Source organism: Lycium barbarum, chromosome 3 (genome assembly GCF_019175385.1).
Source record: "Lycium barbarum isolate Lr01 chromosome 3, ASM1917538v2, whole genome shotgun sequence".
Classification (NCBI taxonomy): domain Eukaryota; kingdom Viridiplantae; phylum Streptophyta; class Magnoliopsida; order Solanales; family Solanaceae; genus Lycium; species Lycium barbarum.
Window position 1 is genome coordinate 123,604,960 of NC_083339.1, and position 26,752 is coordinate 123,631,711.

General features: G+C 41.6%; 1 protein-coding gene across 2 annotated transcripts; it reads left to right on the forward strand.

The window, feature by feature from the left end:
- The first annotated feature begins 19,137 nt into the window (after window positions 1-19,137).
- On the forward strand, window positions 19,138-24,484 carry LOC132632210 (chloroplastic import inner membrane translocase subunit HP30-2). 2 transcript variants are annotated; one of them, XM_060348050.1, is made up of 6 exons: window positions 19,138-19,543; window positions 20,956-21,071; window positions 21,854-21,980; window positions 23,772-23,920; window positions 24,004-24,066; window positions 24,166-24,484. In XM_060348050.1, the coding sequence occupies exons 1-6, from the start codon at window positions 19,253-19,255 to the stop codon at window positions 24,221-24,223; spliced, it is 804 nt and encodes a 267-aa protein (XP_060204033.1). In that variant the 5' UTR covers window positions 19,138-19,252; the 3' UTR covers window positions 24,224-24,484. The 2 variants fall into 2 exon arrangements, with proteins under 2 accessions (XP_060204033.1, XP_060204034.1); XM_060348051.1 differs by having other exon boundaries at window positions 19,139-19,543; window positions 24,158-24,484.
- The last annotated feature ends 2,268 nt before the right edge of the window (window positions 24,485-26,752 follow it).

The window sequence follows — 26,752 nt, forward strand, 5'->3', positions numbered from 1 at the left end:
AATCAACTGACCTTAACAACATATTCTAGTCAAATAAGGAAAGCCATTATCATATTTTGAGTGAGATTATCATGACATCATTGTCAAACAGGCTCAAATCAAACCAACAACTACAGAGGCATAAAAGGTCAATATGCTTATGCCAAACTGATATGAAAGAGATACTAAACTGAAAACAATATCCACATTCTTTATTGAACTACTAAAACATCTAAATAAACATATGCAATTGTATCAATAGGACTTCTGCTAAACTAGTATGGAGAATAATAATAAACCTAAATCAAATGTTGTTACCATAGCCGGGTAAAACCACAGGTTTATCTGATGCATGATTAGCCAAGGCTGGACATATATGGCACAACTAAGTAGCTACAGACCTAGACTAACCTGTGAACAATCATCATTGAGCATACAAACTATACTTAAACTGCTATGAACTGGACACATATGGTTGATCAGAACAAAACATAAAATGAACCCTCACGGAGCAAACTGAAGGTAAACACATACGCATCATTAGCAAACCACAAACTAATATGCAGAACTAATCGAATGACGAACAAATAAGTAATGTGAACCTAACAAAACACATGATCAATCCAAATTGATAACTAACATAGAACTGAATAACTACAGAACTAGACACAGGATTAAACTAAGCTCAAACACGCATAATGCAACCTAAAAAAAACACAAACAGGAACTAAATCGTAACTGGTCAAACGAATCACGTAAGTAGTTTAAGCACTTAAACATTTAATAAAAATAACTAATGGAAGGTGTATTACCTTCTTCGAGTGCAGCGAGCTGAGGCCTCGAATCTTCGATCTACACTCGGACACTATCAAATCCGGGCTTGTGACGCTCGGATTCGAAACCAGCCAACGCAAACGAAACACGAAAAATGACTTAGTACTCTTGATTTTAAGGGGGGTGGGGGTTTCGGCGATTCAAGTTCTGGTTTTGTAAGAGATTTTTTTTGCGATTCCAGGGGCTTTTTTTCTTTTCTCCCAAAAAAAAACCTCTTTTCAAACGATTCAAACACCCTTATTTATAGGGTTTGCTTTGCATTGTGATGAATGAAAGAGATACGCGTGGGGAACAGAGGGAATGGGGATGGCAGTGAGCGTGGGGGGACAAAGGGAATGGGGGTGGCAGTGAGCGTGTGGAACAGGAGAAGGTGGAAGTGGCAGAGGCAACGTGGGGGAGATGGGGTGCGGGAGAGAGAGAGACGAAGGAGGAGAGAGGAAGGGAAGAGAGAGAACAGGGAGCGAGGGGGAGGCGGCGTGGTGAGGAAAAAATGAACAAAGGAACCCTAATGGTTCCTTGTTAAACGAAAGGGCTGGTCGGGTCAAAATTTGGACTGGGTTGGCTGAAAACATTGGGCTAGTTAGTTAAAATGTGGGCTGGGAACAAAATATGGGCTAATGAATAAAATGTGGGCTGCTTGACAAAATAAATTTGTTTTTTTTTTTTGAATTTGAATAAAAGACCCATTTTAATTAACTATATACTAAGTGTGCTAAAATAAAAAAAATATGTAATTATTAGTGCTCAGGTAATAAAATCATATGACGTTGTAATAGCCGTGAAATAATATTTTGAAAACAAATAAACGCTATCATTTAATTGTGCGAAATAAAATACGATGCGTATGCATAAGGTGGTAAAAAATGCTGAAACGCAAATTATGATGATACTGGTAATAATAATAATAACAAATAATAATAATAATAATAATAATAATAATAATAATAATAATAGTAATAATAATAATGGTAGTAGTGACGGTAGTAAAAGATAATGACAGGATAATGAAATGCCGGTATTAATAAAATCTAATAATTATAGTAAAAAATGCAAATAATTATTTTTTTAAAGTTGCCAAAATATTGGAAGCGAAAAATAGGTATTTCGGAGGAAAGGTGGGACAAAATTGGGTGTCAACACCGCATACACAGACTAACACAGAAACGGACTTATCTATCGAACTAGAATAACTTAACTAAAACTAACATTCTTGAATTATGGAACAATAAACTAAAATAACATAGAACAACAAAAATGCAACAGAAATAACAAAAAGGGAATGGAGAATTACCGTCTTCGGGTGCAGCGAAGTGAGGCGAAGGTTTCGATATAACCTCGAACACTTCAAATCTACTTCGAAACACTGAGAATCCCGAATTGGTATACCCTCGAATCCAAACGGATGCCAAGGGCAAAAACAGAACAAAAATGGTGTGGACTTCGACTCGATATCAAACAATACTGCTAAAAGAACTAATATTGTCTATGGGGGAATTTCTGCGATTTCTCCGAATTCCAACCTTAATTTCTAGGGGATTTCTGCGGCTAAAACAACTTGTTCTTGGGGAATTTCATGAATCGAAAAAAAATCCCCCGGGTTCTTGGGGAGTTTCACCAATCCAAAATCTTCCCTCAAACTGACTTGGAAACGATTATTTATAAGGCGATTTAGGGTTTCGTTTGAGAGGAGCGTGGAGCCGTGGACAGAGGAATGTGGGGATGGCAGAGGAGCGTGGGGGACAGAAAGAAGTGAGGGGAGCGGCGTGGTTGGAGAGGAGAGAAGAGAGAGGAAGGAGCGAATGAGAGAGAAAGGGGAGGGGGCGGCTGAAGGAGAAAAGGAAACCTAAGGGTTTCAATTGTTTAATAAGTTGGGTCGGGTCGGGTTTAATGGGTAATGGGCTGGTGGTTTGAGGATGTGGGCTGGGTATTAAAATGTGGGCTGGTCTGAAAATTGGGTTGGGGTGAATTAAAATGGGTAGTGGCCTATGAAAATTGTTTTGGGTTAATCTGAAAATATTGGGGGTGAATTGGGCTCGTATTTGAACTAATAATAATAATAATAATAATAATAATAATAATAATAATAATAATAATAATAATAATACTAGCTAGTAACTGTAATAGAATAATGAAACGCCGATATTGATAAGAGGCTAATAATTATAGTAAAAAAAATATAAATATATTTTTTAATTTGTCAAAAAATATTAGAAGCGTAAATAGGTATTTCGGAGGAGAGGCGGGACAAAATTGGGTGTCAACACTAGGATAATAGTGGTTTTTTAATCTTGGCTTCTACGTTATGCCCGTTTGATTACAAAATCTTCTCTTAATTTCTATCAAAAACGGACAAATGGCGAGCAGCGGACAGTTTGGTCATGTTAACAACATCGAGATTGTGGCCGAAAATGAGAACAGTGGGTTACGGAACCTACCAGCTGATCCGATCGACCCAAACTATGTTGATTCAAGGGAAGGCCTCAACCGACAGAACATCGTGAACTAGGAGAATGCCACCCAACCGGCCACTTATCCCTTAAATGCTCATAATTCAGTTACTTTATCCCGGGCACAAGGCCGGAAAGCACCGGATACCCCGGATGAGATTAACTTACGTCTAATTTACCAAAGGGCTTAATCCTCGAAGCTCGACGGCCTCATTCAAGCTGAAAGAAAACTTGTTGGAATATGAGACTGTGACCTGGGCAGATGTTCATAACAGGTACGAATCAAAGATTCGGGTAGAGGATGACCAGCTCGAGCTTTCCTCGGGACCCGTAAATATGAGCAAAAGCTCTGAAAGATCGAGAAAAGCTTACGATCCGGAGGTCCGATCATCAAGGGATAGATACTGGCCATACTCTCATTCAGAAAAATCGGGTTTCGGGTCGGAGAAATCAAGGGTTGGCCCATTCAATTCTCTGGTCGGGATGACAAACGGGCTGAGCGCCCATCGAACAGCCGAGATCTATCATTTAGAAGCGATGTCGGGAGTTCGGCTAGCAACAAAGACTTACCAAGGATATCGGAGTACAACTTCAGCATCAATACCTCAGATCTTGTCTAGGCCATTGGCCGTATAGCAGAAGCAAGATGGCCGAGACCACTGAGATTAGACCCGGGTCAACGGGACCCGAGCATGATGTGTGAGTATCATGGAACCCATGGGCACAGAACCGAGGACTGTCACCAACTAAGGGAGGAAGTGGCTCGCTTATTGAAGAATGGCCACCTTCGAGAATTCCTGAGTGAACGGGCTAAAAGTCAGTACAAGGAAAGGGAATCTCACAAATGGGCTGAACCAGTGGAACATCAGCATATAATCAATATGATAATCGGGGGAACAGATGCTCCTCGAGGGCCGGTGATGAAACGAACAAAGGGGGAGATTTCTTTGCCGGTCAACATTGACGGCACCATTCAACAGACGGTGTTCTATGTCATCGAAGGAGATATGAAGTATAATCCTTTGCTTGGTAGATCGTGGATTCATAGCATGAGGGCGGTGCCACCGACACTACATCAGCTGCTGAAATTCCCGACCCCGGAGGGGATAAAAACCATCCGGGGTGAGAAGCCCGCTGCAAGAGAGATGTTCGCGGTCGAGGAAACGCCACTCTTTTCCAAAAAACCGGATCTAAAAGATGATGAATCAATCGGAGGCAAGGACACCCAATAGCAACTAAAGTGTACGGGTTAGACAACGGAGCAGAAGGGGTCGGACCCGGGGGATGAAGAGGATGATTTCGGCGTACCAAGATCGTTCGTCTTACCGAATGACTCGGATGCAACCAAATCTACCGTGGAGGAGTTGGAGCAAGTTATCCTGTTCGAATATCTACCGGATAGAAAGGTATACCTGGGCACGGGGTTAACTTCGGAGCTCAGGAACAAGTTAATTAAATTTCTTTAAGCTAATGCTGATTGTTTCGCATGGTCCCATATAAATATGACAGGTGTGCCACCGGAAGTGACGACTCATAAGCTCAGCCTTGATAGGAGATTTCCCCAGTGAAGCAGAAAAGGAGGCCCATGTCAGAGATGAAACACGCCTTCGTAAAGGATGAGGTAACAAAGCTTTTAAAAATAGGCTCCATCTGGGAGGTAAAATACCCGGACTGGCTAGCCAACGTAATGGCGGTGCCAAGGAAAGATAATAAATTTAGAATGTGCGTTGATTATAAGGATTTAAACAAAGCATGCCCGAAGGATTCATTTCCCATGGCTCACATCGATAGAATGATCGACGCGACGGTGGGGCATGAGATGTTAAGTTTTCTCGATACTTACTCCGGATACAACCAAATCCGTATGCACCCGGAGGATCAAGAGAAGACATCTTTTATTACCAGGTACGAGACTTACTGTTATAATGTCATGCCCTTCGGGTTAAAAAATGCCGGTGCAACTTACCAACGCCTAATTAATGGGATGTTCGAAGAACAGATAGGGAAAACAATGGAAGTTTATATTGATGACATGGTAGTTAAGTCCCTGGAAACAGAGGACCATTTAAAACATTTGCAGGAAACCTTTGATGTACTTCGTAAATACAACATGAAGCTTAACCCAAAGAAATGCACCTTCGGTGTCCGATCTGGCAAGTTTTTGCGTTTCATGGTGTCGAACCGGGGGATTGAAATTAACCCGGACAAGATCAAAGCCATCGAGGATATTGAGGTGATGAATAACATAAAAGGAGTACAAAGGCTCACCGGAAGGATAGCAGTGCTGAGCCGTTTCATTTCGAGATCTTCGGATAAAAGTCACCGTTTCTTCTCCTTATTGAGGAAGAAGAATGACTTCGTTTGGACACCGGAGTGCCAAAGAGCCTTGCAGGAATTAAAAAAAATACTTGTCCAGCCCGCCTCTGCTGCACACACCGAAGGCAGACGAGCAGTTGTTTCTCTACCTTGCCGTATCCGAAGTGGTGGTAAGTGGTGTTTTGGTTCGAGAAGAATCAGGTACGCAATTTCCTATATATTATGTGAGTAGGACTTTAGGGGATGCGGAGACCCGTTATCCCCACCTCGAAAAGTTGTCATTGGCATTGGTAAGTGCTTCAAGAAAGCTCAAACCTTACTTTCAATGCCATCCTATATGCGTAGTAACTAATTATCCTCTAAAAAATGTCATGCATAAACCAGAATTGTCGGGAAGACTGACCAAATGGGCTGTGGAGATCAGCGGATATGATATCGAATATAAACCTAGGACGACCATTAAGTCTCAAATCTTGGGCGATTTTGTGGCAGGTTTTACCCCCGCTATGATCCCCGAAGTTGAGAAAGAGCTTCTACTAATCTCGGGAAAGGCTTCGGGTATTTGGTCTTTACACACGGACGGGGCCTCGAACCTAAAGAGTTCCGGACTAGGCATCGTCCTTAAAACCCCCGCCGGGGATGCCGTTAGACAATCGATTAGAACTATTAAGTTGACTAACAATGAAGCCGAGTATGAGGCTATGATTGTAGGTTTGGAATTAGCTCGGAGTATAGGAGCTGAAATAATCGAAGCAAAATGCGACTCTCTCTTGGTCGTTAACCAAGTGAATGACGTCTTCGAGGTTAAGGATGAACGAATGCAAAGGTATCTGGAGAAAACCCAAGTGATACTACACCCGTTTAAAAAGTGGACTATGCAGCATATACCCAGGGAGCAGAACAACGAAGCAGACGCATTGGCCAATCTGGGCTCTTCAGTCGAAGGGGAGGAAATCAACCCCGGCACCATAGTGCAGTTGGTGAATTCAGCGATAGAAAACGGGCATGCTGAAATAAACACGATGAGTCTAACTTGGGATTGGCGCAACAAATACATCGACTACTTGCAAGATGGAAAACTCCCAAGTGACCCAAAAGAATCAAGGTCACTGAGGACAAAATCAACACAGTTCTGTTTAATAGACGGTTAATTGTATCAACGGTCTTTTTTCGGACCCCTGGCCAAGTGTTTGGTTCTCGGAGAAACCGATTATGTGATGAGAGAAGTCCACGAGGGTACCTGCGGTAATCACTTCGGTGTAAACGCCTTAGTTCGAAAAATTATCAGAGCCGGTTATTACTGGAAACGGATGGATGAGGACTCGAAGAATTTTGTCTGGAAATGTGATGGGTGTCAAAGGCATGCCCCGATAATTCATCAACCCGGGGAGTTGCTACACTCGGTGATATCACCTTGGCCTTTCATGAAGTGGGAATGGACATTGTTGGTCCTTTGCCATGGGCACCAGGTAAAACACGTTTTATTTTGTTTATGACTGACTATTTCTCCAAATGGGTTGAAGCGCAAGCTTTCGAAAAGATTAGAGAAAAAGAGGTTATCGACTTGATATGGGATCACATTATTTGTCGTTTCGACATCCCGGCAGAAATAACTTGTGATAACGGTCCTCAGTTCGTTGGCAGCAAGGTCAATAATTTCCTTAAAGGGTTGAAGATCAAGAAAATTGTATCAACTCCATATCACCCAAGTGCAAATGGACAGGCGGAGTCCACGAACAAAACAATAATTCAAAATCTAAGGAAAAGATTTGAAACATCGAAGCATCACTGGAGGGAAGTTCTACCGGAGGTATTGTGGGCTTACAGAACCACATCAAAATCAAGCACGGGTGAAACGCCTTTCTCGTTGGTCTATGGAGCCGAAGCCCTCATCCCAGTAGAAGTTAGTGAACCGAGCCTTCGATTCAGATACACCACCGGTGGGTCAAATGAGGAGGCCATCGTCATAAAACTCGACCTCACGGACGAACTTCGTGAAAATGCGTTGGTCCGTATTGCAGCCCATAAATAGAGAATGGAAAGGTACTACAACCGGAGGGCCAATTTTTTACATTTCCAAGTTGGGGACTTGGTGCTTCGGAAAGTTACTTTGAACACCAAGAATCCCAACGACGGAAAGTTGGGTCCAAACTGGGAAGGGTCGTACAAGATAACAGGAATAACGGGTAAAGGGTCGTACCAGCTAGAATCCATGGACGGACAACGGTTGCGCAATAACTGAAATGTGGCTCATTTGAAGAGATACTACTGTTAAGGTATAGATGCCTACCCTTGTGATTATTTTTTGTTAATCTTTCCATTTTGCAGGAAGTCGAGTACCGGATGAAGTTAGGTCTGAAAATACGTGTTGCACTCTTTTCCTTCATACGGTTTTGTCCCGAAGTGGGTTTTCCGACAAGGTTTTTAATGAGACAACGAGTACAACGTGTTACTTGATAGAAGCGAGGCTAAGTATCCGGGAACTCGGGGTATACCCCTCGAGTGGGGACTTGATAGTGCTTACCCGATCATGCAGCTCGGATAAACACTAGGGGACTATCATACCTACATCAAGGCTTGCCCCGAAAATAGAAAACGAGCAGCTCAACAAAGCAGAAGAACACTGCTAGGTGCTACCTCGGAGAAGTCCTCAAAATTTTATATTTCTCGCCTTTGTCCAAATCGGGACCTTCTGTATTAGGTTTCGATGTAAGAACCAAACGATCAGAACGAATCGTGTCCACTTAGCATTTGCTACGGCAAAAACAGAAGGAAACGGACGAAGTCTTCATATCATGTACGTACAAATACTTGCAATATAAATAAGATTATAAAAATTCATTTCGGATGTGTCTTCTTGTTAAACACCCTACACCGGGGGTTACCGCCGAAATTCGGCATCATTTTATCGAAATACCTTACACCGGGGACTATCGTCGAAATTCGACAAAGGCAACAAGGTCGCGTTGAACCAAGCCAAAATCTTTTAACACCCTCGAATGGGGACTGCCATATCAAAATTTGACAAGGCAGGGATTCAGGTGTCCGAACCTAATCTATGATAAGTAAGCGGTCGGAAAACATCGGCCCTAAAATGCCTAACGTGATTCTGAGACGTCTGAATTCACAAAGCATAAATAAGTCCCACCGGGCAAATCATTCAATCAAATCCTCGGATCAAAATGTACCGAACGAAGAGGAAAGCCAATCCTCAGGCACAGTTTAGAAAAAATGGCTCCATACCTTTTAACGGAATAAGAAATTAAGGCAAATGTCATAGCAAGCATTTGGATAAAAATAATGAAGAGAGTCAAGAGGAAAATGCTCATTTCATATACGAGGGTTTTTTACATTTTCCACAAAATCAAAAGCAAAAACAAGTTAAAAGACGGACAAAATAAAGGCTAGTGCAGGCCATGGTCTACCCGGTACGACTGGAGCCGGAGTTCTCGGAAACTGTTCTCTCAGAATCTTCAGACTCGGGGTCAAGGTCTTTCTCAGCCTCCTCTTCGATTGTTCTGGCTTCGAGTATCAGAGCCGGGAGGTCCCCAAATCCTTGTTGATCTTGCTCAAGGGTAGCCCTCCGGGACTTCCACCGTTCATATTCAACCGCAATCGTGGTACCGGCCTCGGCAGCCTCAGCTTTGGATAATTTAGCCATTAATTTCGATTTCTCTTCGTCGGGAATTCTTTGAACTTGAGTAGCCGACTCAAGTTCGACCTTAAGAATGTCATTGGCCTCGGCTGCCTCCTCGAATTTGCTTTTGAGCTCATCGCAAATCCGGGCTCGATCCTGGCTTTTTGTTCCATTACCCTCAACTTCTCCTAGTCCGTAGCATTTTCGGATTCAAGCAGCCTATGCCTCTCTGCCATCTTCACGGCATCAGTCTTGACCGAATCAAGCTCAATTCGGAGTTAAGAGATAGTGGCCTCGAGTTCACCGAGCCTCATAGAAAAACGGGCATTGTCTTGGCTAAGGCCAACCTTATCCGCTTCCAGAAGCCGGTTCTTTTTAACCGTTCCGGCCAACTCATCTTTCAAACGAAGATTTTCGGCCTTCGCCGCTTCGAACTCGGGTTGAAGGTTGGAAAGGGCAGCAACCGGGTTCAATGGATCTTTTTTTTCTTGCGAAAGGTGCTGGAACTTCTCCGTTTCACGACCCTGGGCATCCAGCTGACCCTTTAGGTCGTCAACCTCTTGCTGAGCACGAATAAAGGCCTCATTGACGAGCACAACACTCTGTAGAAAAATCAAATAAAGTTAAACTTGGATAAACCTGGAGCTAAAGTTCACACTGAATTATGGAAAGATTGGATGATAAGCTTACCCGGTTATCCGGGTGCATACCCTCGTTAATGAAGCACTTGCCAGGGGACTCCGACCATCTTTCTCTTATCCGAGTCCAAAATGAGGGGCCTCAGATAGCTTGCTACTTCCACAGGACGGGACAAGAAACTCCAATCCTCGGGGACGGTAATCATAGCCGACCTTGTCCTTCTCGGTTCCACGCTCGGGGCCAGGAAGACACGTACTAGGATATCTTTTGAACAAGTTTCGGTGGCCCGGCTAGCTACCCTCGTGACCCAAGGGATAGGGAGATGTCCGAAACCGGCAGTTTCCCCGGTTGCAGGTGGTGTACCCGAGAACATATCATCGAGGTTATCCGACCTCGGCGCAGGAGAAGTTGGAGCAACTCCAGCGGCCTCGGTAGAGGCGGGTTCCTCGGATGTAGCAGCTGGGTCACCACCGGGCAATGGCTGGCATCCATTGGAGCCTCGGTATCAGGGTCCGGCTCTACTATTTGTTCGGCTTCAGCAGTCGAAGCTAGCCCGGATCTTCTAGGCCTTTGCAGGGGAGTCTCTTCAGATGAAGTGTCACCTGAAATGTCAACGAATTCAATTGACCTTAGAGGAGTTGGACAAAGAACTTCTTCCCCACCTGTGTGCAATGCCGGAGCGGAAGGTCCTTCCTCAACTGTAAGAAAGTGAGGAATGGTGGCTTCCTCCTCCGGAACAGAGGCAACGGAGGGGGCCACACCGACCCTTCGAATGAGAAAGTCGGGCTCTGATTCATCCCTCAGAGTCCGAACAACGCTCCTTGACCTTTTCATTTGTTTCTGCCCTTTGTCCGAGGGTTTTCTCCTCCTCTTATTGGTAGCAACAATAAGCCGAGATGTCCCTGCTGAATCGAATTCAGGAACCGGTGCAGCAGGCTCGGCTTTTGGTTCCGATCTCGGCTCCACCGAGCCCCTGGGTAAACCTGAATACCGAAGGGTTATAAAAAGAAAAAAAAGGAAAAAGGAGAAGATACAATATATACCAAATCAAGGGGAGCGTTACCGTGATTTTGGGCAACCCATCGGCCACGTGACAGGTCCCCTCATGTCCTCCTTTCTTCAGTGTGTTGACCGATAATTGCTCTAACCCATTCGGTCATGTTCCGGACGGCCGGAGGTATCCATGCCACAGCTGATACAACAACAACAACAACCCAGTGAAATCCCACATCGTGGGGTCTGGGGAGGGTAGAGTGTACGCAGACCTTACTCCTACCAAGGTAGGACGGCTGTTTCCGAAAGACCCTCGGCTCAAGAAAAGCATAAAAGCATAAAAAAAGTCAGATAAGGCTAAGAAATTCAAAGCGACATGGCAAAGCAATAATATAAAATAAAATAATGCAGTCGACACAGATACCACAGGATAATGAAAGCACACGAAATAGCAGATAATAGCATAAATCGGAGCACAAGAAATTATATTGCGATACTGCGACTGCTAATAAGAACGAATAATGAGACTATCTACTAGCCTTCTACCCTAATTTGGGTCCTCCAAACCCTCCTATCTAAGGTCATGTCCTCGGTAAGCTGTAATTGCGCCATGTCGTGTCTAATTACCTCTCCCCAATACTTCTTCGGCCTACCCCTACCTCGTCTGAAACCATCCATGGCCAACCTCTCACACCTCCGCACTGGGGCATTTGTGTCTCTCCTCTTCACATGCCCAAACCATCTCAATCTCGCTTCTCGCATCTTGTCTTCCACCGAAGCCACCCCCACCTTAACCCGAATATCCTCATTCCTAATCCTGTCGCTCCTGGTGTGGCCACACATCCATCTCAACATTCTCATCTCGGCAACTTTCATCTTTTGAACGTGAGAGATCTTAACTGGCCAGCACTCCGCCCCATACAACATAGTCGGTCTAACCACCGCTTTGTAGAACTTGCCCTTAAGTTTTGGTGGCACCTTCTTATCACATAGCACTCCGGAAGCAAGCCTCCATTTCATCCACTCTGCCCCAATACAATGTGTGACATCATCGTCAATCTCCCCGCTGCCTTGCACAATAGACCCAAGGTACTTAAAACTACTTTTCTTCTAGATGGCCTGGGTACCAAGCCTCACTTCCACGCCAGCCTCCTGAGGTGCTTCACTGAACTTACACTCCAAGTACTCTGTCTTGGTCCTACTCAGCTTAAACCCTTTAGCCTCCAGAGTATGTCTCCAACCCTCCAGCTTAGCGTTAACTCCGCTACGAGTCTCGTCAATCAGGACTATGTCGTCCGCGAAAAGCATACACCATGGCACCTCACCTTGAATTTTCTGTGTCAATCCATCCATCACTAAGGCAAATAGAAACGGACTAAGAGCTGATCCCTGATGCAACCCCATCACAACTGGAAAGTGCTCTGAGTCTCCTCCTACTGTCCTTACTTTAGTTTTGGCTCCCTCATACATGTCCTTGATCACCCTAATGTACGCCACAGGTATACTTTTATCCTCCAAGCATTTCCATAGGATCTCTCTTGGAACTTTGTCATAAGCCTTTTCTAGGTCGATGAATACCATGTGTAAGTCTCTCTTCCTCTCCCTATACTGCTCCACCAACCTTCTCACAAGATGGATGGCTTCTGTAGTTGAACGTCCCGGCATGAATCCGAACTGGTTCTCTGAAATAGACACACCTCTCCTCACCCTCATCTCCACCACCCTTTCCCACACTTTCATAGTATGGCTTAGCAGTTTGATACCTCTATAGTTGTTACAACTCTGGATATCTCCCTTATTCTTGTACAGAGGGATGATTACACTCGTCCTCCATTCTTCGGGCATCAATGCCGTCTTAAAGATGACATTAAATAACCTAGTCAGCCACTCCAAACCTGCCGGCCCCGCGCTCTTTCAAAATTCCCCAGGAATCCCGTCAGGTCCGATCGCTCTTCCCCTGCGCATCCTACGAACAGCACCCCTAACCTCCTCAACCTTAATACTCCTGCAATACCCAAAATCACGCCGCCTTCCTGTATGTTCTAAATCTCCCAACACAATGTCTCTGTCCCCTTCTTCATTCAAGAGTTTGTAGAAGTATGACTGCCATCTCCGTCTAATGAGAGTCTCCTCTACCAATACTTTGCCATGCTCGTCCTTGATGCACTTTACTTGATCCACATCACGTGCCTTTCTCTCCCTCGCCTTGGCTATCCTGAACAATTTCTGGTCCCCTCCTTTCTCTTCTAGTTCAGCATATATGCGTTCAAAAGCTGTCGTTTTTACCGTCGAAACCGCCAACTTTGCCTCCTTCCTCGCCATCTTATAAAGCTCCGTGTTTGTCCACTTCTCCACCTCATCCTTGCTTTCTATCAACTTCGCATACGCCACCTTCTTTGCTTCCACTTTCCCTTGAACTTCTCCATTCCACCACCAGTCTCCTTTATGCTGGCCACGACTACCTGTCGAGACCCCCAACACTTCCCTTGCTACCACCCTAATGCAACTAGCTGTCTTATCCCACATACTGGTCGTATCCCCACTACTATCCCAGGCCCCCATATCCTTCAATTTCTCTCCCATCTCCAGTGCACTAATCGTGGTCAAACTACCCCATCTGATCTTAGGTCGGTCATCCACGACCTTCTTCTTCCTCGTCCTCTTGATCCCTAAATCCATCACCAAGAGCTTATGTCGGGTTGTAAGATAGTCGCTCGGAATGACCTTACAATCTTTGCACAGACCTTTATCATCCTTCCGAAGGAGTAAAAAGTCTATCTGAGTTTTAGCCACCGAACTACGGAAGGTTACCAAGTGTTCCTCCTTCTTTGGGAAACTCGAATTGGCTATCACCAACCCAAAAGCTCTTGCAAAATCCAAAAGTGAGACTCCTCCTCCATTTCTGTCCCCGAAGCCAAAGCCTCCATGCACATCATCATAACCTCCCGAAATAGGCCCGATGTGTCCATTGAAATCACCTTCCACGAATAGCTTCTCAGTAGGCGGTATGCCTCCCACTAACTCGTCCAAATCCTCCCAAAAGCGCCTCTTCTCCTCCTCGCCTAAGCCCGCTTGCGGCGCATATGCACTATTAATGTTCAAAGTGAGTCCTTCAACGACCACCTTAATCGACATCATCCTATCAGTGACCCTCCTAACCTCTACCACCTGATCCCTTAATTCACTATCCACTAAAATGCCCACCCCATTTCTATACTTCGACCTACCAGAGAACCACAGCTTATACCCATCTACCTCCTTAGCTTTAGGACCTACCCATTTGGTCTCTTGGATACAAGTTATATTAATCTTCCTCTTCTTAAGAATCTTAACTAGCTCTATGGATTTCCCCGTTAACGTCCCAATGTTCCAAGAACCTACTCTCAACCTAGACGCTCCTTTAATCCACTTACCCCTCCTAACCCTCGCCCCCGTCCCTGAACGAGAACATGACCCTAGTCTACCATCACTAAGCAAAGCCACAAGAAAGAGTATGAACTAATAAATTCAAAAGTCTAAAGTTAGCAAAATGTTACTACAAATGTATGGACAAATAATGGATATAGCAACCGGAGGTACCAACTCCAGTTGAACTGAACCTGGTCGCCGCCGGAAAACACTATTCAACGTTTGAGTTATTGTTCACTGTTGAATTACTGTTCACCGTTGAAATTCTGTTCCCAAATACCTGAAACAGGAGAAGAGAAGAGGGGGGGAGGGGGGGGGGGGGGGGGGGGGGGAGAAAAAAGGAACATGAAAAGAAAAAGGAAAAAAAGAAAACAGTAGGGAAAAAGAGGGGGCTGCCGGAAAATGGTGCCGGAAAATTCTCCGGCGATGGCGCGACTAAGTTCTAACAACATCTAGAAAAAAATGAGAGAAAAGGGAAAAAAGGAGAAGAGAAGAAGAATAGGAGATGAAGAAAAGGGAAGGAGAAAAAGTAAATCTGGCCGGAAAAGTGGCCGGCGTTACCTGATCGCCGGAGTTACCTGGTCGCCGGACGTGGTGGCAGGTGGGGTGGGGAGGGGGGGGGGGGAGAGGGGATGTTACCGTTGAGGGTAGAGGAGAGAGGAGAGAGAGAAAGCAGATCTGAAAAATTGCCACAGCTGATACAAAAGGAAAAAAAAAAGAAAAAAAAAAAAGAAAAAGGGGAGAAACCACGTGAATACAAGGGAGTAAGTGTTGACAAAGCATGAAGGAAGAATGATTATTGAAGGAAGGACTGAGAAACTTACGCCTATCGTTCCACCTCTCCGGGAAAGACATGTACTCAATCGGAATAATGTCCGCGGTCCTTACCCGGACATAGCGTTCCAACCACCCTCGATCTCTGTCTTCGTCCATTTTGGAAAAAATCAGGTTCCGACCTCGCTTGGCGAGCTTTATCACACCCCCTTGGAATAGCCTCGGGGAATATAACCGGATGAAATGCGTCATCGAGAATTCCCTGTTGACGTTGTTGACCAATAGCCGGAGGCAGGCCACGGTCCTCCAGATAATCGGACCAATTTGGGCCAGGGTCACATTGTACGTCCGGCACATCTCTAAAATAACCGGGTCAATTGCAGGGACGATCTTGAGCGTAAATGGATAGGTGTAAACATACAAGAAGCCGTCTCTATGATCAGTGATAGATTCGTCGGGCCTGGCGGCGAACACTTGCACCGGACGGTTATCCCATCTGCAGTTGACCCGGACCTGGTCAAGTTTATGCTCGGTAATAGACGAAGGGTATCGCCTTACATCGAAACCCCTATCCGCGACCGGAGAGGGCTTCTCGACTTTAAATTCTTTGTTGTAGTTGGGTTTGGACGGCACTATGTCCAAAGTAGTAGGTTCAACGAAGGGTTTTCCCTTGGGTTGTGAGGTTGGTTCGACTCCCTGAGAAGAAACCGAGGGAACATCCTGGGAAGTAGTTTTGGTGTTGGCAGACATTTGGAGAACGTGAAAGAGAAGATTTGAACGAGTTGCGAGTCAAAATGCAGAAAAGAAAACAATGGAGAAAATATAAGAAAAGATTGAAAAGGCAGTTGAAGAATTCGAAATGACGAGTGAAAGAGGAAACAAAGGAGTACTTTCGATCAAAGAATGGCAAATGGGGAAGTTGGCTTTCTTACGATCAAAACAAGCAAGAGATCAAGGGATGAAAACGATCAAAGCAAGCAAGAAAAGGAGAGATGAAAAACGATCAGGAGTAAATGAAGTAAAGAAGTGAAGAAGTGAAAGTAGAAAAATGAAAAAGCTGAGGGCTTTATATAGGCACGGGAACTGTAGCGGTTACAGAAGGCGGCCAGTCGGGTAGCGCCACGTGTCCCACGATTAATGAGACGTGATACAAGGCGACGTGCGTTACAGCGGTTCCCGAGGTCGGCCATTCGGGACGAGACACGTGGCCGATGTCAGAGGGACGTGACATAACTGTTACCGCCAAAATTAAAAGATAAGAACGAGCTTATGAAACCACCGATTTTGTGACTTATCCACTTCCAGTGACTCCGGTAAAACTACGGTCCGGAAAGTGTGGGGACTATCTGTATATGGTAAAAACCGGATATATGTAAGACCGGTGAGACCGGGGGCCGAGGGTATGACCAAATGAGCACGAGTATGATCGGACTTTTCTTCAGACGGGGAATTGCACCGGATGTGGCTGATCCGAGAAAAGAGAAGTAAATCTGCTGATCCGGTGTCTCCGGACCAAACTCAGCGTTGCCGTTAGTCCGATTTCTCCAAGTCAAGTTCTCATGGCCGTTAGTCCGGTTTCTTCAGGTCCGAGCTGAACGTGGTCGTTGGTCCGGTTAACTAGTTGCAGAATTGCCTCGCGCCAAGACCGTTCTGCCACTGTGTACTGACAACTGTACGGGTGTCAGACCGCACGGCCCTACCGTACCCTTTTAGGGTTTCTTTATTCTAAAAAGGCCTTGTATTGTATGCAAGGCCTATGAGGCAAAACTATAAATAGAGGACACTCCCTACTTTTAGGGGTTGACTTTTAGGAGATCTAGAACATTGAAATAGAAAATATATATTGAAGCTCTCTCTCTCTTTTTTGGTCCGAATCAGTGGTGTTTTGGCTTTGCTTGTTCATTCAATACAATTAGCTTAATCATCAATATCTACATATTTATTCAAGGCATTAACGCATACACTCACATATACATATCATTGCATACAAGTCCATATATATTCCACATCACCCCAAAATAGATTAAAGTTCGTCCACATATCCTATACCTCACTTAAAAATTTAATTGATTATCTAAATTCGGGGTAAACAATACGAGCATAGCATATACTCATCTCGTATTTGGGGAAGTACAAGCGTTGACTTTTATGAGTGAACCAATGAAATATCCTATTTTGTGAAGTATTTTCCAAACATAGAATTCTGTAGGCAATTTCGGTAATCTAGCCCATATAGCTGAGGTAGGTTAATTGAGCTGTAGAAGAGGTAAATTTAGACACCCATCTCCTAATCGTAAGAAACCAAACCAAAGTCCGTCATGAAGGACATGTAACATGTTCTCCGCCTTAATGAATTTGATTAAGAAAAATTCATTGCACAGTTCCATAAGGGAGAACAGCTCAGTCGGCTTCCATAGGGATTGGATTTTATTTTTAAGTAATTGATGATAAGTTATTTTTCCAAATAGTTTGATGATAACTGAGAATTTCCATGACAAATAAAGACTGAATTTATCCTTTGTGGACAGTGGTACAAAAGCCTATGTATTTGATAGAGGTGTAATCTCACCCCCAAGATCTAAACTTTTTATGACAATAGCATCTTGGAGGTGTGAATCTTTTGAAGTAGTAGCGCGCATAGCTTGAGCAAAGAAAGGTTTTGAATTTGCAATAATTTCATCAACCTGCAGAGCTCCATGATTTGTATTAATTTGTTGGAATTTATTATGAGAATTCGATGGGTTAGGAGTATCTTCCTCCATTCTCTAGAGATTTTTTTAAGGAAAAATTACATTCTATTCAAGGGGTAAGGCTAGTAAAACCTATGCTTTAGGCCTCCAAAATTTTAGGGCCACAAAAAATGACAAAATCATCCGAGAACAATGCATCCAATTAAAAAATTAGATGTAAACTGGAAAAATATAGCGAAAGAATAATAAAACTGAAAGCAGAGGTCTTCTTCTTCAATGGTGTCCTCTTGATGAGCTTGGCGGTCTTGAGATCTGTAGAAGGCATTGTGGCATAAAGTGATTTTTACTGTGAACACCAGAGATATGCTTATTATGCCCCGGAGAAACATAAAGCTAGGATGATTTTTGATTAGGTAGCAAGCAAAAGCAGGTGAGGGTGAAGTTGGAGGAACAACATGTGGGGGCGGCGGAGCCAGAGCAATTGTAACGGAGAGTGTGTTTCCTAGCGTCGTTGTTAACGAATCGTGTATGTACGTAAATGTGAGATCTTAGGGCCTAGTTTGGAACAACATAGTTAATTCTTCTGGATAACTATAAAATTGTGAAGTTTCATTTACTGAATTATGCATTTGTATACCTTAGGTTTCTCTGTATCATGATTGTTGCATTCACATGAATGTCCACGCTTCTATGCTTGAAAGTCCAAATCCTAGTCAAACAAGGATTGATTTTGTAGAGTGAATGAAACTAAGTCTTGATTGGATTTGGAGAATATATAGATATATATAATCTAAGAGCTCTTATTAAAATTGAGCTTTAGGCCGCTAATTTTATTAAGCTGTCATTAATTATGCACTTTTATACATGATTGATATATTATCTATAATGTTTTCCCTAAGCAGAATATGGTATAAAATTGTATATACTGAAAATATGTCTACGAGGCATAATATTTTATGTTGGGCTGTATATTTTAAAAAAAATTCCTTATTTTTATAGTGTAATACTTATTAGGTACTTCTCTATCTTATTTTTTGTGACACATTTAATTAGTAGACCTACAACCAAAAAGTATGAAACGAAAAATTTGATTAGGAGCTCGTTTGGCTTAGCTTAAAAAAATGGCTTATAAGTTGGCTTGACCAAAAAAGTGCTCACCCAACTTATTTTTTGACTTATTTTAAGCATTTTTTTTTTTTACTTATAAGCTGTTTTGCTAAACACCTAAAAAATTAAAAAAACAGCTTATAAGGACCACTTATAAGTCCATCCAACGGGCTTTAGAAAGTATTACTTGAGCCCAAAAAAAAAAAAAGCAAAATTGTCTTAGGTAGGGGGAAAAAAGGGGGGGTGGGGGGGGGGGGGGGAGGGGGGAGATAGAAGAGTGAAGAGTTCTGTCATTTAGCTAAGATAAGGGTTTAAGGGCGAAAACGGGAATAAAATAGAAAACCCACCTTGTTACATTATCCACCCAACTCTCAAAACCCCATTTCTCAAAGAGCAAAATTTCACTTCAAACGAGAGAAAAGGGCTAAATGGGTGAAGGAAAGCAAGGAGTAATGGTGGAAATGCCGAATAGCAGCAATCAAAATCCAATAACTCAGTTGCAAAACAAGTTCAAGGAATTGGAAACTAACTTCAAGGGATGGCTATCGAAACAGTCACTTCCTGTTGAAGCTGCTGTTGTGACAGCAACAAGTGGGTTACAAGGTGCTGCAATTGGTGGATTTATGGGAACACTTACACAAGATGTCTCTTCATCTTTGCCTACTCCACCTGCTGCTAATCTTAATCCCCAAGCTATGGCCTCTTTTCAACAAGCCCAGGTCCGTTTTTTAGATTTTTTTAGGGTCAACTCTTACTCTCCATTCTCTTGTATAGTTGTTACATAGTGTTTCATAACATATCGCATTATATTGTTCTGTAACATTTGAATAGATTGTATCCAGTGGTGGAGCCAGGATTAACATACAAAGAAGCCAAAGGGGTTCAACATTTACTATATATACATAGATAATTATTTACATAAATAATTTTAACCATGTATAAACAATTTTTTCCCCGCCGAACTATGTGGCTCCGCCCCTGATTGTATCATTTCGCGTTACAACTTACATAATGCCAGACATAAACAATTTGAAGGATAATCTGACAAAATTATAAAGAGAAGTAGGGTACGGGCTAGAGTTATTATTATAAAAAAGGCAGTAAAGCGAGCTATTGCACAGGAGCTGGGTTTACCTTGAGCGCACCCAAAGGGTAGCTGCTGCGAGTTCCCCTGTCATAAATAAAAAAAAAAGGCAGTAAAGGTTAAAACAGGATTATTAAATGAAAAGCAAAGGTAAAATGAGGAAAAAAAGAGGTAACCATGTGACCACATCAAATTGGTCATTACATAAAATGGAACTTATGTCGTTACATAATGGTTAACGATATGATATAAAATTTAAATGGAAATCAAAGCAAACATTGTATTAATTTACAATGCAATATGTAACAACCATCCAATCAAGCTGTTAAGGTATTCTCAAAATTGCTCTTGAGAATTTATCTCTATGTTCGCAGCAGTAAGTTTATTCTCTAGAATTAGGAGTCATCATATAATCATTTATTGTGTTTGTCCCAGATTCCTATCATTTACTTGCATTCTCTGCAGTTATTTATATAATTCTGAACTATTTACCCACAAGTTCTTTCCAAGTAAAGTAATTCACTTGTCAGATAAGATCATAACATTAATGTTTTTGGGCTCTTAAATATCGGCAAATTCTGATTTTAATCCTTGTAACATATCGCGAAGAATACTTAACCTTCAATTATTTGAAATGTGCACTTTGATCCTTCTTGCTATGAATTTTCACAAATTTCATGAACTAAAATATCACATCATTTAATTACCATGATTTTAGGTTAAAGTTTGTGATGTTACTTCATATTTGAGGGCAACACAAATTACACAATTCAACAAACAGTCTAAGTATTACTACATATTTCCTATATAAAGTGACCAAAAACACATGTTTTAATTAATTAAGGGTTAAATGTACTTAGTCATATAACACAAGGTCCAACATTAGAACTTACCAATAATTGAAGGACGAAAGGCGCTATTGTCTTTTTCTCTAATTTTTTCACTTGTACATGTGTTTTTTAGCTAGAAAGTCAAGATTTAGTGCTTCAAGTTGAAACAGAGCTAGTTTATGATGGATAAGCAGTGTCATTGAAATTTTGGTTTCAGGCTCTTGCAGGAGGTCCCTTGATTCAGGCCCGTAATTTTGCTGTTATGACTGGTGTCAATGCTGGCATATCTTGTGTATTGAAAAGAATTAGAGGCAAGGAGGATGTGCAGTCCAGGTAAGCCTATTTTTACTGGATTCCTGGTAGACAAAATTTGCCAGTCAGTTCTATTATCAGGCTTATTTACTAAGTAAAGCCTCGAAGTAGTTGACCTTTTCGATCTTCTTCTTTTTTTTTTTTTTTTTTTGGGAAACTGGTAGTTCTTCACCTTTTCGATCTTAAGTTGATTTTCCAGGGAACTCATTATTTTTTTTTTTTTTTTGTGTATGCACTTTGGTGTTTCCAACTTGTTTGAATCAGGGCATAGTTATTCTTCACACACTTTTGAGTCCTGTATAGATTAGATATTCAGAAGCAGATCCCCACACACTGCAGTATAATTATGCTTAAGAATAGGGATACTGTCTTCCCATCCCCAGAAAGAGGACATGCTTTCCCAAGTTGGCTCTCACTTAAGTATTACAGTAACCTTACAGCCCTTGCTCCTCTTGTTAAAATTCTTGCATCCATTTCCGGTTTCACATTTATTTTTCCTTTTAGACTAGGTAAAGCGAGCCAGATTCCAATTTACGCCTTTCACTGGAACCTAAAAAGTCCTTTGCTGTCTCACACACCTTTACCTTTATACCTTTTTCATTTAAAAACACTTAGCAGAGTGGATGTCCTCGATTGACACCTCAATGATCACAAATATCTCAAACTTGTTATTCTGCTTTCTTTTTTAAGCTTAAACTTTCTTTTTTTCCTTTTTGATCCACTTCAATTCCTCCTCCATAATCTTTGAGTTTACATTGTTTGTTTCCTGTAGCTGTTGGAGACTAATAAATTGCTTTTTGCAGTATGGCAGCTGCCTTTGGTTCTGGAGCACTGTTTTCACTAGTTAGTGGCATGGGTGGCCCAAATCCAGTACCCAATGCTTTGACATCTGGGATTTTCTTTGCCCTTGTTCAAGGTGGACTGTTTGAGGTAATAGTGAAGTAAAATGGTATATAATGACGCACTCATGTCCACTTCTTCCCCCTGCCCCTCCGCGCAAACACACCACCACCGCAGAGTGAGAGATCTATCTCTAAACTTCTTTACATGTCTGGTGAACGGACAGTTTATTTCTATTAATGTGAATGTGCTTATTAAAAAATATGAGCATGCTACCCCTGGCTTATGGCGAAGTTGTTGTTGTTGTTGTTTTTTTTTTTTTTTTTTTGATGACATGGGAACCCACAGTCGCTACCCTTTGGGTGCGCACAAGGTAAACCCAGCTCCTGTGCAATAGCTCGCAAACCACACAAGAGAGGTAACCTGCACTAGGCAAGCCCCGTGCGACGAGCTCGACCCAGAAGGCAAATCCCCTGCTGTCATTGGCAGGGGGTTTCGAACCTGAGACCTCCATTATGAAAGCCCCATGTTCAACCAACTGAGCCACCCTTGCGGGTGGCTTATGGCGAAGTTGTGTGTTCTTTTTGTTTTTTTTTACCTTTTATTTTCTGTTGGAATTTGGTTCAATACAGTACTATGTACTCTCGTGCCCCCCGTGCGACGAGCTCGACCCAGAAGGCAAATCTCCTGCTGTCATTGGCAGGGGGTTTCGAACCTGAGACCTCCATTATGAAAGCCCCATGTTCAACCAACTGAGCCACCCTTGCGGGTGGCTTATGGCGAAGTTGTTGTGTGTTCTTTTTGTTTTTTTACCTTTTATTTTCTGTTGGAATTTGGTTCAATACAGTACTATGTACTCTCGTGCCATTTTACATGTCTGTCTGATTTTATGTCAATCCCCTAGTCAGTTTGATTTGTTGCTTGTCATCTGTCCTCAAGTTTTGTCGTGGTTTCTTGTTTATTCCCAAAAAAAAAAAAAAAAAAAAAAGAGAGGGTATTCCATTCATTTTGGTTTCTTACTTTCTTTCAGAATATTTTTTCATTAATTCCACCAATAAAAAGGCTAGCCTGGTGCACTAAGCTCCCGCTATGCGCGGGTCTGGGGAAAGGGCCAGACCACAAGGGTCTATTGTACGCAGCCTTACCCTGCATTTCTGCAAGAGATTGTTTCCACGGCTCGAACCCGTGACCTCCTGGTCACATTAATTCCACCAATGACTAACAATAAATTAGCTGCGGCTTGATGCAGTTCCTGTTTCATTGTCAGCCATCTTTGGTTTTATTTCTGGGTCCCTTCTGAGTTAACAGATGTATATCAGAACTGAGAATTAAAATTTGTGATTTCAGTGTATTCGATGAACACATTGGAATTACTTCTAAAATGTGCAGTAAGAATATGGGTTTCTTCGCTTTTGATGATTAAACTATCCGGTTGTATTGGATCCTCCAAATCTTTTCGGTTTTCTCAATGTTCTCTCTCCCCTCTCCTCTAGTTTTAAGATAGAGCATTACGGAAAGCTTACAATTCGAAGGTGATACTTCAATAAGAAACTTTTTTTGGAAGGATAACCTCAAAAAAAAAAATTCAAAGTTAATCTCAATCAGGCTATATTATTTAAGTCCTCCATTTGTGTCCTCAAAAGATTTTAGGATCAATCAGATATGTATACCCCTTCTATTACTTTATTGTTGCTTTGAGGTCCATCTGCTCTGAAGATAGAGCGAGAATTCTTCTGTGGAGAGACTTTCCAGGACTTGGAGTAGGGAAAGTACCAGTTATCATTCCCTGCTGGCACCTAGTTTTTGATTGATAAGAATAGAGTGAAATTCCAACTTTGATATCTCATAGTCCTTAAAAGCTTCTCTGGTTGGTTCATGCAGCTTGGACGGAAGTTTTCGCAACCACCTGCTGAAGATACACATTATGCCAGAACGAGATCACTGTTGTCAAGCCTTGGCCTGCAAAATTATGAAAAGAATTTCAAGAAAGGGTTGTTGACAGACACCACCTTGCCTTTGCTCACTGATAGGCAAGATATGTTGCACCATATAACTGTATTAATCCTATACATTTCTCATAATTAAATCTCATTCCATTCTTCCTGTTTTGCAGTGCTCTTAGAGATGTGAGGATCCCTCCTGGGCCAAGGCTTCTCATTCTCGATCGTATACAGAGGTGAAATAATGTTTTATGTGAAGTAACTTTCTGTTTAACTCTTTAGTTATTAAAATTCTTAAATAGCTTTTTGTGATTTTTTTTGCTTTAGGGATCCAGAACTCAAAAAGACGAGATGAGGATGAACTCACTGCAGTTACAGTTGCAAAAGATTTAAGTTCTCCTTTTGACTGTATTCTGTAATTTGAGAAGTAGTCAGTTTCATGTTATGCTTTATAACGTTCCAGTGAACCCTATGGAACTTCTTTGAGATGTAACTGCTTGCCATCAGATAGAGGGCAGACATACTATTTGTTAGTTTTTTTTTTTTTTTTGAGCTAGAAACATCAGCTTTGTCCACTATTTAAAGAAAAGAAAATTGGAGTGTTATCCTTACTGTTCGGGCCTTTAGGGGAATAAAACCTTTACTTCTACCCGAGAGTTGGCCAGTTAAAACTTCAGCAACTTTCTTGATTTTATTTTCTTGTTTACGGGAGAAATGGTTTTTCAGTGCTTTACAAATTTTTTTTAGTTTTATGATACATTTACAAGAGGTCTTCAATTTTTACACTTAAGAGATCTAGAAAAAAAAAAAATACATAAGAGATCTGAAATTGTCATCTTTTTCTATTCAAATTATAAGAGATCAGATTTCCTCCTTCTTTACTGCTATCCTTTCAAAATATGAATAATAGTCCACTGAGGTGAATGCTCCTTCCGGTTCAAAATAAGTGTTCAAGCATTTTTACTTTGGTTCAAAAGAAGTGTTCCCTTACATAATCAAGACGAATTTAACTTTATCTTTTTAAATTTGCTCTATTTACTCAAGACAATAAATAAGCAAGAGTCGTATTAATTAAGAATATTTTAGTTAAAATATCTAATTTTTCCTTTTCTAGGAGTTAGTTTTCTGAAGGAGTGTAACATGGCTAAGTGACCACTTATTTTGAACCGGAGATAGTATGAGATATCTGCTGAAATTTGCTTGGCTAAGCTAAAGCAAAATTTAAGGAAATCGGATAGTGAGGCATCAACAACCTATCAGAAGCATTGATGCACTGAGGCATCTCATGAAATGTTGGATCCTAGAGCAGTAAGATGTATCTTCACTAGTTCTGCATCACAAACACTTTGATACCATAACCGAAGGAAAAAAAAAACACATCTTTATGGGTGAAATTCACACTCAGTGTGAACTGTGAAGGAAAGTTCTACTTTCTCGGAGCCCTTCATAAAATGACACATCACCAGCCTTGCCCAAAACACACACATGCACAATTTTTTTAGGGAAGAAGGAAGAGGAAGAGAATTGAGTGGAGGAGTTAGTTATTGTTCCTTTTTGGTCTCCCGAAAATGATCTAACGATCAATGTTTTTCAACCCACCCAGTGGATGCTACACCAAGGATTTACATCAATGACCTAGAAGTTGTTTTTGGACCTCTTTTATCATTACATTAGAATATTTCCTTGTATAAAAAAATTAAACAGTTTATATATAACTTAAATAATTTATTTTTTCTCGATGCAAATTTGAAGTAGTCGAGTTCCGAAGCGTATATCGAATATCAGGTGGAAAAAAGAAGAAGAAGATAATAACACTTTTGGTCCCTCAACCATTGGTGAACTTTGATTTTGCTCCTTGTGATATTGGATGAGGCACATTTAACTATCAATTAATTGAAATGTGTGTTTTTAGTCTCTTATATAAGAAATGTGTTATATTTGGACTATTTTTAGAACTGTATTCACTTCCGTCAAATATCGTATAACAATAAAAGTTTAACATAACACACAATTAAGTGGTGGAACAATTACAAATTATGATAAATTTGTGAATATTCACAAGCAAAGAGATCAAAAGTGCATTTCGATCATCAATTAGTTGAAGATAAAGTGTGGTTAATCAGATATTAAAGGGATTTACCATAAAATGAGGGATCAAAAGCTCTATTAACCCTCACACAAAAAAATACAAATTCATTTTCCCCTATTTGCGGTAATTTTCTAATGAATGAGATTTTATTGAACCCCTTTGCTTGAATGCGGTGATGGGCAGTGGCTGTGCATTTAATGTGTCTTCAATGAGTCTTAGACCCTCATTATTTCATATCTCAATATTGAGGCTTGGGAAAGCTGTTCTTGGAATAAATTGGAGGAAATCTTGGAGGTAAAACCTTGTCTAATCCTTTACTTCTCCTTAATCACAATCATTTTAGACTTTCCCCTTCCGTTTTCAATCCCTTAGAAATGGAATTTGAAGGAGGATTTTGGGAGATTTTTCTCTAACAGTATACTTGATAAATTGATTATGTTAATGTTAAAATGTGATGAATCTAAGCTTAGTAATCATATATCTTTCACTTTTAAGGTTGAATTTCCGATTTGGAGAATTAGGGTTCATACCCAATTTGGGGGTTTTTACTAGAATCAGATTTGGGGATAATTCTTGAGGTAAATCAACAATTAATGATGGGGTTATGATTACCTATGATTCACTTTGGTATTTTACCCGTGAATTTTCCGTTTCGCCCTTGTGAGCTCGTTTCCCCTAATTTCTATGGTTAAAATGGACTAATTGATATCATAGCAATATTAGTATCATTATTCATGATTTTTAACTTAGGATTAGATTATGCTTAGACTACTTTGGTTCTGAGCTTCAGAGAAAGGGCAAGGCGATAGAGTGACTTGTTGGTGTTGTAGTTC

Bases quoted from the DNA above. Each gene is read 5' to 3' on its own strand.
- LOC132632210 (XM_060348050.1), top strand. From the start codon at position 19,253: ATGGGTGAAGGAAAGCAAGGAGTAATGGTGGAAATGCCGAATAGCAGC. The intron at 19,544-20,955 runs GTCCGTTTTTTA...TTTTGGTTTCAG, and splicing joins CCTCTTTTCAACAAGCCCAG to GCTCTTGCAGGAGGTCCCTT. The intron at 24,067-24,165 runs GTGAAATAATGT...TTAGGGATCCAG, and splicing joins ATTCTCGATCGTATACAGAG to AACTCAAAAAGACGAGATGA.